At 41.6% G+C, this 17,923-nt stretch overlaps 1 protein-coding gene across 1 annotated transcript in view; it reads left to right on the forward strand.

Annotated features, from left to right (window-relative positions):
• Positions 1-8,231, forward strand: part of LOC145394098 (GPN-loop GTPase 3) — a 48,271-nt gene extending 40,040 nt beyond the window's left edge. The window contains exons 5-7 of the mRNA XM_080268077.1: positions 2,222-2,354; positions 2,713-2,846; positions 7,089-8,231. Coding sequence (XP_080124203.1) covers positions 2,222-2,354; positions 2,713-2,846; positions 7,089-7,287 — 466 coding nt within the window. The 3' untranslated portion in view covers positions 7,288-8,231. The remainder of the gene's footprint in view (positions 1-2,221; positions 2,355-2,712; positions 2,847-7,088) is intronic.
• Positions 8,232-17,923: the final 9,692 nt, after the last annotated feature.

A 17,923-nucleotide genomic window follows, 5' to 3' on the forward strand; every position in this document is an offset into this window, starting at 1 on the left:
AGAGAAATATGCTGACATGACAGATTAAATATTAGTGCAGAGCCAGATATTTCTGTTTATCAGTATATTTTGACTTCGGATGCAGAATGGAGTCTGGATGGATTTGACTTCCCTAATGTTTAAGAAATGTCCTTTACCCTTACATGTAATTAATTTTGAAACTTAATATCATATGCAACCTATGACGGCTGTGTCCACAGTAAATATGATCATCCTTTCTGTATACATTCTCTCTATACAGTCACCACTTGATGTAGTGCTGCCTACTTCCTTAGCTTTTATCATTCTTTTTCTGTGCCTGCCCTCCTCTCTTCCTATTTCTCCTATCTTTCCTGTCACTTCTTATTCCTTTTCTTTCCTTTACAGGTGGCTTTACATTGAGTGACAAGCCAAATGGTTTCCTGTAAGCCAAGAAACCATTTACAACGCTGGGTGGTAACCATATAACCAAACCATACGTGCTCCCTACGTGTCAGCAAGTGGGTTGGTGGAGGGTTGGTGCCCCTCCCTGTAAAACAACTAACTCAGTGTCAAATGGCCACCCTTTATGGGATTATGGTGTCTGGCAATAGATAGATAGATAGATAGATTTCTCATAAAATGTTAGAAGGAAAATGAAACAAAATCCTACTCAAATTCCCAAAATATAATATCTATATCAATGTTTACCGACATTGATAAAGCCAAAGCAACCAGGAAAGCCTTAGTAAGTAATCCAGTGCCTCCTGCCTCAATAACCTCTTGCAATCTTCACGGCAGCGAGGAACTAATGTTGCCGATGGTTTGCTGGTTTCGTCTGAAATTTTTAGAGCATCTTTCTTATCACAACCTTCTTTCTGATTGTCAAAATGGGTTCTGTCAGGGACGCTCCACTGGTGAACTTCTCACCTACTTTTCAGACTCCTGGTCCTCCTCCTTTTGGGACTTTGGCGAAAGCTTTGCCATTGCACTTGACATCTCAAAGGCTTTTGATTTAGTCTGGCATAATCTTTAATTTCCAAACTGCCCTTTTATGGTTTCTATCCTTCTATCTGTGCCTTCATCTCTAGTTTCCTTTCTGGTAGTTCAGTAGCCGCTGTTGTAGACAGCAGTCGTTCTTCTCCTAGATCTATCAACAGTAGTGTTCCTCAGGGCTCTGTCCTATCACCAACTCTCTTCCTTTTATTCATCAATGACCTTCTAAGCTATACATGTAACCCTATCCACTCATACACTGATGACTTCACCCTTCACCTTTCTATTCGGTTCCCGCAACGCCCATCTCAGCAGTTACGTCAACAAACATGGGCTGAGGCAATGGCACACCTAATGTCTGACTTGGCTCATATCTCTGACTGGGGTAAAAACAATCTTGTTGTTTTTAATGCATCAAAGACTCAGTTCTTACACCTATCAACCCGACAGAATCTTCCACAAGTGTACCACCAAACGTTTAATAATATTCAGCTCAATCCTGCATCATCTTTGAACATGCGTGGGGTTTCATTTACTCAGGACTTGTCTTGGAAAGATCATATTACATCTCTTGTAAAATCTTCTTCCAAGAGATTAGGTGTGCTAAGCTGACTCCATTCCTTCTTTACCCCTGCACAATATGTTGACCTATACACGGGTTTTATCCACCCATGTATCAACTCACGTGTGGGGAGGCTCCCCACATACAGCTCTTTTCAATAGGGTGGAGTCAAAGGCTTTTCGTCTCATTAACTCTCCTCCTCTTACTGACTCCCGTCAACCTTTGTCTCTTCACCGCACTGTTGCATCTTTATCTCTTTTTTATCACTACTTCAGTGGTCACTGCTCCTCTGAACTGTCTGCTTGCATCCCTCCACCTCTACGACGGGCACGCAGCACCCGTCTAGCAGCAAACTCTCATCCCTTTTCTGTCCAGCTCTCTAATGCAAGAGTTAACTGTTACTCCCAGTCCTTCATTTATGCAACAGGTCAACTCTGGAACTGTCTCCCCCTGTCTGTATTTCCTGCTTCCTATGATCTCCAGTCTTTCAACCGCAGTGTGTCCAGGCATCTCGAAATGATTGGATTTTGAATTTGGCTCTCTGTTGTATTTTGTTTTTCTCTTGGAAGGAACAGTTATTGCGAGCTCATGGCCTTTGGTTCCTTCTTCCTCGCATTAAAAAAAAGAAGATACTGGCATTGATAATTATAATGATGATAGTGGTGGCACTGATGAGGGGAGATATAAGTATGAGTAATTTTTCAGTTTGGTCCACCATCTACAGTCATGGGACTTCCGTGTGTGTGCAGTGTTTGTTTTGGACTCAGTCTACATGGTTGATGCAGCCAAATTCCTCTCTGGTTCCTTGGCTGCATTGGCCACCATGGTGCAGCTTGAGGTTAGTCACTCAGGTTTAACACTTGAGAATAATGAGTATGCTTGAATAATGCGTGAATAAATTTGTGGTCTGTTTTAGTGAGCATCCCATTTGAAAATGTTGGTGAGAAAAAGGATGATCATATTGATGGTTGTTGAGTGTTTTTTGTTTTTTACCTCAAAATCCACAATTGAAGGGTCTTAATTGATCTGTAAATGATTCTTTAGGTCATTTCACTGGACATAATGTTGAATTTGTAAGTGGGTAAAAGGCTTAGGATGTTCATAGTGATATGTTGATGATGGTTACCGTGATGATGGTGATGATGACGATAAGTTATGTCAGAATTGTTTTTGACCCTTTCCTCACCTTCTGGCAGGTGCCTCATATAAATGTACTGACAAAGATGGATCTGCTGAACAAATCTGCACATCAGCAGCTTGAGATGTTCCTTGAACCAGAGATTCATGAACTCCTCGCTTCTGAGCACAATGTCTCTAGATTTAATAAGAAGTGAGTATTATCTTGAGTTGTTTGATGTTTTTGTTTGCAGCTGGACTTAAGAGACTTCCATCTCTTATTGATTGGGTTGGAATGAAGGCAGTATCTTACCCATTCCAGTTATTGCATTCTCAGCCAAATTGAGTGAAGTTGTCTGTTGTTATTGATCAACCCCAGTCTGTTTGGCCAAGCAGACCCATAAACTGAGGCATGCAGCCACCCTTAGAGGATTGTCCCATGCGGTGAACTGGTGTTCCCTTGTGGCTGACAGCGCCTCACCGTAGTGAGTCGTGGTTAACAGTGTGGAAGTTTGGTTCCGGGTTGGACACTGCATTTGTGTCTTTCCACCCAGTTAATAGGGGCACCAAAGTAGGCTCCATTTCACCCAATAATTTGGTTGTATAGTTACCACACAGTATTGTAAATGGTTTCCAGAGTTACAGGAAAACATTAAACTTGCTGCTCACTGTAGGACCACCTGAAGTGGAAAGAAGAGTAATAAAAAGTGACAGGAAGGTAAGGAAGAAGTAGGAAGAGAGATGAGGGCAGCCACAAAGACAGAATGAGAAAAGGGAAGGAATAAGTAGGCAGTACTGCATAAGGTGAGTGGATAATGGGTGCCACCATCTGTTTAAATAGCAAAAATAAAGTACAGTATAACAGTTGTCCTTGGGCAGAAGGGATCATTCACCCTTGTTGAGCTTTAACCACATATGAGACACAGTGAAGGTCTGTACAGGATAAACTGCAAGACTCTTATGCGGTACAGTTTGCATAGGTTATAAAACTGTGACTTAGGTGAGGTAAACTACTTTACAAAGAATCAGTCTGGCAGGGGTTAACCCATAACAGTGTGGTAGAAGAGTGCCACTTTCCTTTGACATTTTTTTTTTTTTTCTGTTCTTACCTAATTGTTTCTTTAAAGGAATGAGTCAAGCTTGTATTGTCCTGTGTTTTGAAACAGTTTTATCATACATATCTTTAAATTTGTGAATACTGTAGTGTTGACACACACTATATCATTTGGTAGCGCATTCCACTGATCAGTTGCTTTATTTGTGAAACTGAATTTTCTTACGTCTTTATCACCTCTCTTGTCGTATAGTTTTTTGCAGTGTCATCTTGATGTAGCCTCTCCATAGGTTATATACTCATTTGTGTCTATTTTCTCTTTCCCAAAGTTGTATCCCTGAATAGTTCATCTCTTGTCTCCCCAATTCCTTCTGTCGTTTGGAACTCTGTCACTACATGATCACTTTTTCCAATAGGACACAGATGTTTCAGAGATTCAGTTGCATCAGGTTCTTTGGTCAAAATTAAATCTAGTCACGCTGGTGTGTCATCCCCTCTGTATGTTGTCTCTTCTTTAACTCACTGGGTCATTACATTATCCATTGCTACATTTAATAGTACATACTGCTTCTTGAGTCCCACTCTTCCCAGTTTACCTCTTTATAATTGAAGTCCCCCATCATGATTATGTCAGTACTTTTCTTAGTCACTTTCTGTAGGTATCTAAGCATGTCCAACAACATCTCCTGGTATTCCTCCTCATTCCATGCCCTTGTCCTTGGGAAGGATATATGCTATTGTGATGTCTCTCTTGCCTTTCCCTCTGTTTTATACTGCCATGTTTATCACTTCAGCCATACCTTCTCCCATTCTACACTATTCACATTTAGGCTGTTCTTCACTGCATTTATCACTCCTCCTCCCATTTTTTTCTTTTCTATCTTTTCTCCATAGTTTGTATTTCCCATTTCCCATTTAGATTTCAGTATTCTCTCTTAGCTTGGTTTCTGTGAAGCACATAATGTCTGGCTCATTTACCCTCAAGAAATCGTCTGTTTCTAACCTTGCTGAGATTAGACCATCTACATTAGCATATGCCACTTTCAGTCTTCTTGCATTTGTTTTTTATTCTGTCCCTCTCACTTCCTCTCTCCTTTGGTACCACTTCGTCAGTTTCTAATCCATAACTCTCCAATAGAACTTTGTCTTTTTTTCCTCTGTTCTTTGATTGTTTTTTTCCTTCGCTTCCTTAACAAGTTCCTTTATTTTAGCCCTCTCTTCCTCATTTGTATCTCTCCTTATCCAGATATTTTTAAATCTTTCCCTATCTGCTGTTCCCATGTCTTGTTGATTATTTCATATACTGTTACCTGAGATTGAAATTTTACTCTGCATGGCCATGCCCCTCCTCCACATATTTTCCCAGCCTAAACACTTCTTTGATCTCCTCCTGGGCATCGTCCTTTCCCTCCATAATTGTGGACACTAATTCCTTCGCCCATCTCAGATCTTCCCTTTCTCTTCCTGATCTTAGTGACATCGGTTTTTCTTTAAAACCAGAGATAATCATGCATTCTTTCTTGTCTGCTGTATCTCTGACAAGTGATTCTTTAATACCATCACCACTTCCTTCTGCACCTTTTCCTGGTTTTCCTTTTTCTGTTGTTATAAAATCTCCTTAAGACTTATTTTTATGTTCGTGTTTTTTTTTTTTCCCCCCACCCCTTATGGTGGTCTTGGATTTCCTTGATAGTTTCCTCGAGCAACTTAGTTTTAGGTTCATACTCGTCCAGTTTACATTTCAACTTGTCCCTTTCCTCCTCCATTCTTTTATTTTCCCATTTAAGCTATTTTAATTCACTTGTGGCTGTTTCATTACCTGCATTTAATTTAGACACCTTCCTCTCCAGGTCAGCACTGCTTGAGCAGACGCTGTCTAACCTATTTCTCAGTTCTGTTATCTCCCTCTCCTGTTCCAAGGTTTGCTCTTGTAATTCGCTAATTATTGCCATCCATCCATCCATCATCCAATCCTACATTGCCCCATGAGGGGCGGAGGAGTCCTGGGCTAGGCAATTTGGTCCTGACATTTAAGAAGAGGGTGACCAGCCTCACTCATCCCTGGGTGGCATTATGTGAGCAATAAACCCCAACCACCCCTTCGATATAAACCTTCACTGGCTCAATCCAATTGGAGTGCTGTAATTACCCACTAAACCACCAGTTGCCATAATTTGGTTATGTGGGTACCACCCAGCATACTGAATGGTTTCCTGGTGTACAGGAAACCATTAGACTTGTCAATCAGTGTAGAGTCACCCATAGGCAGAAGGAAGAGGAAAGAATGAAGGAAAGAAAGACAGAAGAGGGAGTGTCAAGTCACCCGTAGGCAGAAGGATGAGGAAAGAATGAAGTAAAGAAAGACAGAAGAGGAAGGAAAGAATGGAGGGAGGAGAGGAAAGGGCGGAATCCGAGAGCAACCTATACCTGTTTTAATTCCTGGGCTTTCTTCTCAGCCATTTTCGTCACATTTGTAACTCTTGTTTGGTTCAGTATGATACTTCCGTTGCTTTGGTCATTATGGGAAAACCCCACAAACTCACAATCACTGGGTGTAAATAATGAACTGCTTCTCTCTGCCATTGCGCAGTCTTACAAAGTTCTAAGCCGTCACTGTGTTTTAGCCCTCTTAAGCTACCAGAAGAGGCTGGATGACTCCATCGCTGATGCCTGACCAGGATGCAACACAGCACCCCATACTATTAAGCACATTGTGGAAGACTGCATTGCACACAATCACCTGTGCGAACAACACAACATACACTCTTTGAGAGCTCTGTGGGAAAGCCCGGTCTCGGCCATGGCCTTCCTAAGGAACTCGGGGCTGTTCGGCCAGACTGCCTAGGGAACGACTACTACTACTACTACTACTCTTATTTGACCGACACCTCCGGCTTATTTTCACTCCAGTGAGATGAGGACACCATTCTTACATTCAATTCGCATATTCACAATAGGCATGCTTCCATTTTGCTGCTGATTTTGCTTTATTTTTCCACAAACTGCACGGAGCTCTGCCTCTGACGACATTCTGTGTGTGTGTGTGTGTGTGACAAATGCTCATTTTCAGTTTGCAGTCGCTCTGTGAAGAAAAGGGTTATTTAGAAAAATAATGAAAGATGAGTGATTATATTCTTCCCTTTAAAAATTTTCATTCAGCAATGCACAGCATTGAGAAAATAGATGTGGCCTGCTGCATGGTACCTAGAGCCCAGTGAGTTGTGGGAGGTGTGGAAGAGATGATGATAATTGATGATGGAATCGCCAAGCATTACTTGGTGGAAATACCGTCTGTCACATGATGTATCCTGCATGATAAAGATGCTTAGTTATGATGTACCCTCTATTTAAGAGCCTACTGTAACAAAGCATATCTTCATTCCTGTACTTTTCTATTTTCAGGTACCACAAACTCACCTATGCTCTGGGGAAAGTGCTTGATGACTTCTCACTTGTGCGCTATGTCCCCATGAACATCAACAGTGAGGATTCCCTTACTGATGTCCTCATACAGACAGACTTTGCCCTCCAGTATGGGGAGGATCTCGATGTCAAGACAAAAGACTTTGAGTACCCAGATGCAGATGATGAGAAAACATAAATGGTTTGCATAAAAATGTTTTGTTAGTTCATGTTGCCTAGTATGTGATGTAGTTTTAGTTACTCTTGTAGATTAGTACCATGTATATTTTTTATATATCTATATGATATTTTATGACTTGTTTATATTTTGTCATTGAATAATCTAGTGGAATTTCCTTTCCAAAAAGACACCTCACATGGCTGATGCTTCACACATTAGAAAAACGTAAGAAAACTATTTCACATGAAGAAGCTGATGTTTTTCTTCAGGAGTGTCAAACTTACCACCTGTTACTTAGGTTATCTGTCATTGGTGGAATATTGGTGTCTCATTATAGTCACTAAAAAAAAAAAAAAAAAAAAAAAAAAAAAAATCAGTATTCCTTGACCCAGTTATATCAAAGTGTGGTGACCTTTTTGTTAGTTGTTGGTATTTATTAGAAAACTGAGCAAAAAGACAATTTTTGCTTTATTCTTGTTGCCACTCTACAGTTATATTCAGGGTAGTAGATCCCCTTAGTCATGAGGGGGTGAACTCTAGCTTGAAGTGTCTTCTCAAAACCAGTTAAACTGTGTGAGGATAAAATGAATAAAAGAAATGAGGATGGAATGTTTATTGTATTTTTGATGCCATTGGGGACCTCTCAACGGTAAGAGAGGTCCCCAGCGGTGAAGGGGTTAGCAAAAGCCATATCTTACCCCTCCAGTTTGAAATGTGTGATTTCATGTGTGTAAGATTGTCATGAGAGTGTCATGAATAAAAAGAAAAAATCAAAGTCATCATGCTGAAGGCATTACTTTTGCAGAGGTCAGGCTATTGCATAAGTACAATCTTTAAGTAGGGTTTCTTTTGGCAGTATGTGAGTCAATATTCAGACTGCTAATACTTTGAATAAATAATCTACCTTTGAATAAATAATCTCCTTTTTTTTTTTTTTTTTTTTTTAAGGAAAAAAGAACCAATGGCCAGGAGCCTACAAACTGTTCCTTCCAAGAAAAAAAACAAAAAAACAATACAACATAGAGCCAAATTTAAGATTCGTTCATTTTGAGATGCCTGGACACACTGAATTTGAAAGACTGGAGATCATGGGAAGTAGGAAATACAGACAGAGGGAGACCTGTTGCAGAAATGAAGGACCAGAAGTAACGGTTAACTCTTCCATTAGAAAGCTGGACAGGAAATGGATGAGAGCTTGTTGCTAGACGGGTACAAAGCACCCGTCATAGACGTGAAGGGATGCGAGCAGACAGTTCCAAGGAGCAGTGACCATTGAAGTAGCGATAGAAAAGAAATAAAGATGCAACAGTGTGGCAAAGAGACAGAGGTTGAAGGGAGCTAGTAAGAAGAGGAGAGTTAATGAGATGAAAAGCCTTTGACTCCACCTTGTTGGGAAGAGCTGTATGTGGGGAGCCTCCCCACATGAGAGTTGTACTCTACACAGGGACAAATAAAACCCATGTATAAAGTCAACAACTGTTCAGGGGTAAAGAAGGTACAGATTTGGCTTAGCACACCTAATCTCTTGGAAACTGATTTTACAAGAGATGTAATGTGATTGTGGTAAGTGTGGGCACTCACCGTCCACTCACTCAATGTAGTGCTGCTGTCGGGTGTCTGCCCTTTTCTCTCCTCCATCCATCTTTCCTTCCATCCTCTTCTGTCTTTCTTTCCTTCATTCTTTCCTTGTCCTTCTGCCAACGGGTGACTTTACACTCCCTCTCCTGTCTTTCTTTCCTTCATTCTTCCTCTTCCTTCTGCGTGTGGATGACTCTATGCTGAGTGACAAGCCAAATGGTTTCCTGTACACCAGGAAACCATTTACTACGCTGGGTGGTAACCATATAACCAAATTATGGCGCCTGGTGGTTTTTAGTGGGTAATTATTGCGCTCTAATTGGATTGAGCTGGTGAAGGTTTATATCCAAGGGGAGGTTGGGGTTGATTGCTCATGTAATACCACTCAGGGATGAGTGAGGCTGGTCACTTTCATCTTAAATGTCGGGACCAACTGCCTAGCTCTGGGCTCCTATGCTCTTTATGGGGCAGTTTAGGATTGGATGATGGATGGATGGATGTAATATGATCTTTCCAAGATAAATCCTGAGAGAATGAAACCTTAGATATGTTTAAGGAGGATGCAGAGTTGAGCTTGCATATTATTAAATTTTAGTGGGTATGCCTGTGGAAGATTTTTTTGAGATTGATAGGTTTAAGAACTGAGTCTTTGATGCATTAAAAATAAGATTACTTTTACCCTGGTCTGAGATACGAGCCACGTCAGACATTTTGTGTCCCTTGTTTGTTGAAGTAGCTGCTGAGATGGACATTGCGAGAACCGAAAGGAAAGATAACAGGTGGAATCATCAGCGTATGATTGGATAGGGTTAGATGTACAGCTTAGAAGGTCATTGATGAATAAAGGAAAGAAAGTTGGTGATAGGACAGAGCCCTGAGGAAACCACTGTTGATTGATCTTGGAGAAGAGCAATGACTGTCTACAACAGCAGCTGTAGAATGACCAGAAAGGAAGCTATAGATGAAAGCACAGATAGAAGGATAGAAACTATAAGAGGGCAGTTTGGAAATTAATGATTTATGCCAGACTCGATTGAAAGCCATTGAGATGTCAAGTACAATGACAAATCTTTCGCGAGAGTCCTGAAAAGAGGATGACCAGGAGTCTGAAATATAGATGAGAAGATCGCCAGTGCAGCCTCCCTGATGGAACCCATACTGATGATCAGAAAGAAGGTTGTGATAGGAAAGATGCTCCAAAATTTTTCTGTTAAGAATAGACTGAAAACTTTTGAGACGGAGGATGTTAAAGCAGTTGGGCGATAATTAAAGGGTTGAGAATTGTCACCTTTCTTTGGGACAGGCTGAATGAGAACAAACTTCCAGCAAGAAGGAAAGGTACAAGTTGACAGACAAAAGCAAAAGAGTTTACCTAGGCAGGGTGTAAGCACAGAAGCACAGTTCTTGAGGACAACAGGAGAGACCCCATGAGGCCCATATGCCTTATTAGTATTGAGGCCAGTGATGGCAGAATATACATCAACTGAATAAATTTTAATGTCAGCCATGAGGAAGTCAGAGGGGGGAAGTGATGGAGGAACAGCACCGGAATCGTCTAAGGTGGAACTGGAGGAGAAAGTAAGTGAAGAGATCTGCTTTATCAGTAGAACAGATAGCTACAGAGCCATCAGAGTAGAAAAGAGGGGGGAAGGATGATGAGGTAAAGTTGTTAGAAAGGTTTTTGGCAAGGTGCCAGCACGAGCGGGAAGAATTCGAGTTGGAGAGCTGAGAGCATTAAGTACAGATGAAAGTATTTTTAGCAGAGTGAAGAACAGACTTAGCACGATTCCGGACACAAACATAAAAAAGATATGATTCTGGGGTGGGTTGGCTCTGGTACCTTTTAAAGGCCCTCTCCTTGTTGTGGACAGCATTAGAACAAGTGTGATTAAACCAAGGCTTTTTTGCATTAGTCAGAGTATATGAGAAAGGAATGTATGCTTCCATACCCGAGAGAATAACCTCTGTAATGCCCAAGGGACAAACAGATGGCTCCTGGCCATGGAAGCAATAATCATAGCAAGGAAAACAAAAAAAAAGAACAGCCTGAATGCCTCCTAATCCACAGCTCCAAAGTGCCACAACCAACGTTTCTTTGGAGGGTCCACAGGCCTAAGCAATAGGACAGGATAAGGTTGTGATTGGAGGAGCTCAACAGAGAGGAAAGATTAACAACGTAAGCAGAAGGATTAGTTGTAAGGAAGAGGTCAAGTATGTTGGAACTCTCCAAAATGGTCAGGGATATGGGTAGGGTGCTGTACAAGCTGCACTAGGTCATTAAGGATAGAAAAGATATAGGCTTGTTCACCAGGTGGAAGAGAAAGGAGAGGGGAGCCAAATGTGGTGGTGAACATTGAAATCTCCAAGGATGGAGATTTCACAGAAAGGAGAAATGGATAGGATGTGTTCCATCATAGATCTAAGATAGTTGAAGAATTTTTCATAGTCAGTAGAACTAGGGGATAAATAAACAGCACAGATATATTTAGTAAGAGAATGACAGGAAAGCCGAAGCCAGAGAGTAGAGAATTAAGAAGAATCAAGTTTGGAAACACGTGAGCAAGACACATCTATCTATCTATCTATCTATTGCCAGACGCCTCAATCCCGTTTGGGGTGGCCACAAACAAATCGCCTCCAAGTCGCCCTGTCCCCCGCCATTTCACTGCCCTGCTCCCAACTCACACCCCCCTCTCTCATATACCTCTCCACCCCATCCCTCCATCTCATCCTCGGCCTCCCCCTCCCTCTTCCCCCCTCCACCTCACTCACATACATTCTCTTCGTCAGTCTTTCACCCTCCACGTGAGCAAGACATATCATTGTGTACATATACACAACAGCCACCTTTGGCCTTGAAATGAGTATAGAGAAAGTAGGGGGATACAGAGAAGAGTTTGCTATCAGTTACCCCAGACAGCAGCGACTTAGTTAACAAGAGAAGGTGAGGTTTAGAGGAGGAGAGGTAGTGCTCAACAGAGAGAAAGTTAGAGGAAAGGCCGTGAATGTTGCAGAAATGAAGAAGAAGCGAGTCAAACAGTGGTTCCAGGCAACTCGTTGAGTCGTCACTGGGAGAGGGGTGGATAATGGGGACAGTTTTTGTCCTTCCCCTCCCTCAGTGCGGACTCTGAGGCTTGGTACAGTGACATCATTTTATTTTTATTTTTATTTTATTTTTTTTTTTGGATTTTGAATAGGAAGTGTAGTGTGTAATGTCCATGTAGTTTGGTGTAGACAGTTAGAGAAAGTTGTATTGGTGAGTAGAGTATGCTGGCCTACTGTCTGTGTTACTGAAGCACTGAAAAAGTACAGCAAAGGGGGATGGTCAGGAGCTAGTCTTGAGAGCTGATGAAACGAGAGCTCCAGCTCTCCCTTTCATCATCTTCCCATCCACCTTGGGGGTACTCGACTGGTGCTGCTACATTCTACTCTCTTGAATACTAGAGTTACCCTTATCATGAGAGGGTAAATGGTATCAAACTTCTTTACTCATAATCATCTGAATAATCATGTGGCAGTAAATTTGAATTGAATAGCAGATCTGTTCTGACCATAAGACTATTTACCTCAAAATAGCTTTCTATTCCCAACCTCGTCCATTAAAATAATAGTTATGTTATCGTATTATTTATAATGCCTCAATATGCCTGCTTGTGTTGACCTGGGTCACCTAATGGTGGGTGTCCATGCTGCTCGGTCTCTCATAGTCTCCCTGTTCGGTCCATTATACCTGAGGTCACACACTGTGACCTCGTCCCAGGTTGTTTATGGTCTGCCTCTTGCATCCCTACCCCTGATGCTCACACTTCTCACTTTCCATACACACTTTTCATCCTTCATCCTCTCAACATGCCTAGACCATTTCAGTCTACTAATCAGTACATTCCAGTCCCATCCTTTCTCTGAACTCTTCAGGTACAATCTTAGCCATCTCCCCAGGCCTCGCATTCAAGGACGCACCGCACATCCATCTAACCAGTGTCATTTTTACATTTGAACCTACGAATATCCTTTTCCTTAATTGCCCAGGTTTCATTACCATGCAGCATTACACTCCTCACGCAAGCCACATACATACAGTATATCCCTCAGAGTGGAGGGAGAGCCTTCCCAGTGTTTGGAAAAGAAACAGCTCCTTGAACTTCTTCCAGTTACTCCCTACCCTAGCCACAGAGCTAACTCCAGCCCCACCTCCAGCACATAACATTTCCCCTGAGATAACAAAACTCCCCTACAAAGACTCTTCAGCAAGATCAATCCTTTCATACATGACAATCTCTACATGCTGTCCCCAACACACCCTACACACAAAATCAGCATTATTTCACAGTCTACCTATAATACCACTACATCTTTTATGCATCCACTTATCACAAACACTGCACAAGATGGAGTTACTTCCCAACCTTATGACAAACTGCACATGGCCACACTCCCTGTGTTTTGACAGTACTTGTACTGCCATTAGCCGCAGATATCACTTTTGTTTTATCCACATTAGCTCTTAAACCCTTGTGCCTCATTGTCTCTTGTTTCGTTTTGTTTTCGTTTCGTTTTTAAAGGCTCCAACATGCTTGCATGTGTCGGCCTTGGTCACCTAATGGCGGCTCTCCACGCTGCACGATCCATTGCAGCCTCACTATTCAGTCCCTTAACCCTAAGGTCACACTTAATGACTCGTCCCATGTCTTTCTCGGTCTACCCCTCATAACCCTTTCCTCCACCTCCCTTTCATTCTCAGCAATCAACATCAAGTCATCAGCACACAATGTCTCCCATGGGAGTCTATTGCTGAACTTATGTGAGACAAACAGTAAGGGGCTGAAGACTGACCCCTGATGCACACCAACATTCCTGGAAAACTCTTAGCACACATCTCCATTCCCTTTCATATGGGTGTGAGCACCCCCATACATAGCAATAACCACTCTAACCAGCCACTCCTTGATCCCAAGCTTTCTCATAGCACACTTCACCACCTTCCTAGGGATTCTGTCAAAGGTATTCTCCAAATCAACAAAATCAAAGTACAGCTCCCTTTTCTTTCCTGTATATATTTTTAAATGTACAATGTACAGATCATACAGTTATATCAAGTGAAGAATATGGTGTCATAGGATGATAGGTGGTTAGGGTTATTGTTGCATTATTCAGTCTTGTGAACTGATTAGCTCCAAGAAACCATACTTGAGATTGGTTCAAACCATATAGAGGCCAGGGCTTCCCTCTTCCTATAAAATCATCTGACAGTAGTCAGAAAAAAATATTGAGTGAGCCCTCAATGGCAAGAGCCATAATATATTTCTTATAAAGAGGTCATACCCTGGAAAAGGTTAAAACATCTCTTGTTGAGTATGGCCGGAACAGAAGAAATTGATTTGTCGGTTTAAGTTACATTTTTCTTTTCTCCTCAAGAATGTTGACCTGTTTTATATTAAAATTCATCATAATATATTTGTTCAGAATGTGATGTAAATTAAGACATCTTGTGTAATATACAGTTGATGGCTAGATGTCAGCAGTCACGATAGTGACAAGAATGAAAAATTTGTGTATAACATACATGTTTGGATGAGGTAGAAAAGTTATTGTAAGTTAATCTTTGTATGGCCTGTTTCATTTAGCATTTTATTTAGAAAGTTCTGGTTTATGTTTACTAATTGTTAACACAGCCAGTCGAACATTATATCTATATGCACTTCCCACACTACGCTTAAAAAAAAAAAAAAAAAAAAAAAAAATCGTTATGAAGCATTCAGTTGGAGCAGATCACATTTTCTGTGACACAAAGTGGTGGTCCTTGGCCCCACAGATTGTATCCTTCAGACCTTACAAAACACAAATTGAACATTTATAGTAGGAGCTACCTGCCCATGCCAGGGATGTGCAGGCTGGTTGCTGCTTATATACGGTATACATATGTTACCATACGGTTAAAAATAGTTTGTTCATCCATCCATCCATCCATCATCCATTCCTATGTTGCCCCATGAGGAGCATAGGAGCCCGAGGCTAGGCAAGTTGGTCCTGATGTTTAAGATGAGAGTGACCAGCCTTACTCATCCCTGAGTGGCATTACATGAGCAATACACCCCAACCGTCCCTTGGATATAAACCTTCACTGGCTCAATCCAATTGGAGCGCCGTAATTACTCACTAAACCACCAGGTGCCAGAATTTGGTTTTATGGTTACCACCCAGTGTAGTAAATGGTTTCCTGGTGTACAGGAAACCATTTGGCATGTCACTTAGTGTAGAGTCACCCACAGGCAGAAAGAAATAGGATGTTAGCGTAATATAATTTTAATGAAGTGTATGATCTTTTTAGTGACTAATGAAAAACATTCATTTCCATATCATATGAGAGATCACCAATAAAGATCACATTTTAATAAGGTGTAGTTTTTTCAATCCTTTACCCATCAGGTACATATTTGAACTGACAGTGTTTTGAAGTTAAATGGTTTTGATAAATGATTGTGTGAGAAAGTGAGTTGATGAGGCTAAGGAATTGGTGGGACTGAGTTGATTTGAATGAATTATGTGTGGAAGAGCATGTGGGAAGGGTTTGGCATTCCTTTTTTATCTTGAGAATTGAAGGAACTATCAGACAAGAATATATGAAGCCTATTTACAAGGAAAAATACCAAAATTTAGTGCAGTTTATTGTGAGGTGCAGCCAGGATTCCAGGGGCATGAATGGTATGTGAATGAGTCTGTCCCATTTTACTGGCTATGCTGTTGGCAGTTCTCTCCCATTTGTTTTGTCTTGTTTCTGGATCCTGTGTCACTACATCCTGAGATTTGAAAAAAAGATCAAAATGATGATGATAACTATCTTTAAGCCTTCATAACTGAAATAAATGTAGATTTTGTTAGACCAAGAAGAGAATAAAATCCATCCATCCATTCATCATTCAGTCCTATATTACACCATGAGGAACTAGGCAGGTTGGTCCTGACATTTAAGATGAGAGTGACCAGCTTCACCCATCCCAGAGTGGCATTACATTAGCAGTAAACCCCAACCATCCCTTGGATATAAACCTACACAGGCTTAATCTGATTGGAGCGCCTTAATAACCCAGTAGACCGCCAGGTGCCATAATTTGGTTACATGGTTACCACTCAGCATAGTAAATGATTTTCTGGTCTACAGGAAGCCATTTGGCATGTCACTCAGTGTAGAGTCACTCATGGGCAGAATGAAGGATAGAAACACAGAAGAGGAAGAGTAAAGTCACTCAAAGGCAGAAGGAAGAGGAAAGAATGAAGGAAAGAAAGACAGATGAGGAAGGAAGGAAGAAAGGAAGGACAGAAAACTAAAGCAGCTCTACATCAAGTGAGTGGATGGTGAGATCTCCCACCTACTAAATATTACAAACAAGAAAATTTAATAAAGCCAAAAGTAACTAGCCTTTTGTTCCACCTCAAGATGTTTGAATAAAAATCAGGTATGAGGTGTCCTAACAAGGTTACAAGAAAAACGAGGGTAACTTGCATGCCACGATGCAGCAAGGTGTCACTGAAAGTTGGAAACATTTTGGCTCTCCGAGTATGCAGTAGTTTTGCTGGAAAATCAGTTTCTTGTAATTTCTTTATGATGATTTTTTGCAATTGTAATACAATATTATATACAGTTTATACATTTGTTACATTTATTTGTTTTAGGCTGTATTACTTTTGATAAGATATTTTAAAGCTACTATCCAATCTGAGAGGCAGGAATATAATATCCATGAAAGTTTTCAAAAATTTATTTGAACATACAGTACTCGTCAGAAGTATTCAGCATTGTCCACCGGGCGCGCAATACTTATGGCCCAAAAAGAATCACCCATTTTTGGGGGTAAGAATCGAGCCACAAGTTTGAGCTCCGAGCATGACGTCACGGTAGCCTGAGGCCTTCCGATGCGCTGGTTGGTTCCCGCATCAGTCGCCCACGGGCTGCCTGAGAGAGAGGAACTCCGCCGAGTGTCCCTCTCAAATTGCGCCATTTTTTACCGAGTGTCCCGCTGTGTTTTGGCCTTCAAAACTTTGTTATGGCACATACCCGTGAACTATCGAGTGAAATCATATCCCAGATCATTGCTCTAAAGGAGGCAGGCCACCAGACAAATGAAATTAGTGAATTGGTTGGTGTGGCACGATCGACAGTGCGTCGTTGGTGTGCGCGGTTTCGGGAGGAAAACAGTGGTGAAGTTCCCACAAAGAAACTGAGGTCTGGTAGGCCTAGGAAAACTTCCCCAAGGTCTGTTAATGTTTTAAAACGTGCAGTGGAGTTTAATCCTCATGTGAGTGCAAGGAAAATTAAGGAGAGCAACCCGGAAGTGTTTGGTGAGGTGTCAGTGAGAACAGTGTCTCGTAGGGTGCATGAGCTTGGTTACACAAGTCACAGGCCTGTGAAAAAGCCTCTTCTCACCAAGAGCCAGAGAATTCGTAGGCTTGCCTTTGCTAATAAATATTTAAACTGGGGTGAGGAGCAATGGTTGTCAGTGTTGTGGTCTGATGAGGCAACGTTTAGTGTTACCTGTAAGAGAGGAGCACATGTGTATTGACTCAAAGGTAGTGACCCACTTGACCCACAGTATGTAGAAAGCACAGTTAAACATCCTGATTCACTCATGGTATGGGGTTGTTTCTCAGGGAAGGGTTTGGGGAAGCTTGTTGTACTTCCCTAGAACCTCAGAGTGAATCAGGATGTTTACCTGGAGCTTCTGTGTGATCATTTACCTGACTCCTTCGAGCTAACAGGTGCACGAGTGTTTCAGCAGGACGGTGCACCTGCTCACAAGGCCAAATCGGTCACCAATTGGCTTCGTGACTGCGAGGTATCATTCATGACAGACTGGCTAGGAAATAGCCCAGACCTCAACCCAATTGAAAACCTCTGGTACCTCGTAAAGAAGAGTCTCCAAGGGAAGGACGTGAGCTCTCTGCCTAAGCTGGAAGCCGCCATTCGTGACTCCTGGGACAAAATATCCCTCCAGCACCTCAGGAGCCTCGCCCTTTCACTTCCAAGACATCTCAGGTCCGTGAAGAAACGTAAAGGCTACCCTATGAAGCACTAAAGGTA

The sequence above is a fragment of the Coenobita brevimanus genome, chromosome 26 (assembly GCF_032717465.1).
Source record: "Coenobita brevimanus isolate Jiangsu-jjx chromosome 26, ASM3271746v2, whole genome shotgun sequence".
Classification (NCBI taxonomy): Eukaryota; Metazoa; Arthropoda; class Malacostraca; order Decapoda; family Coenobitidae; genus Coenobita; species Coenobita brevimanus.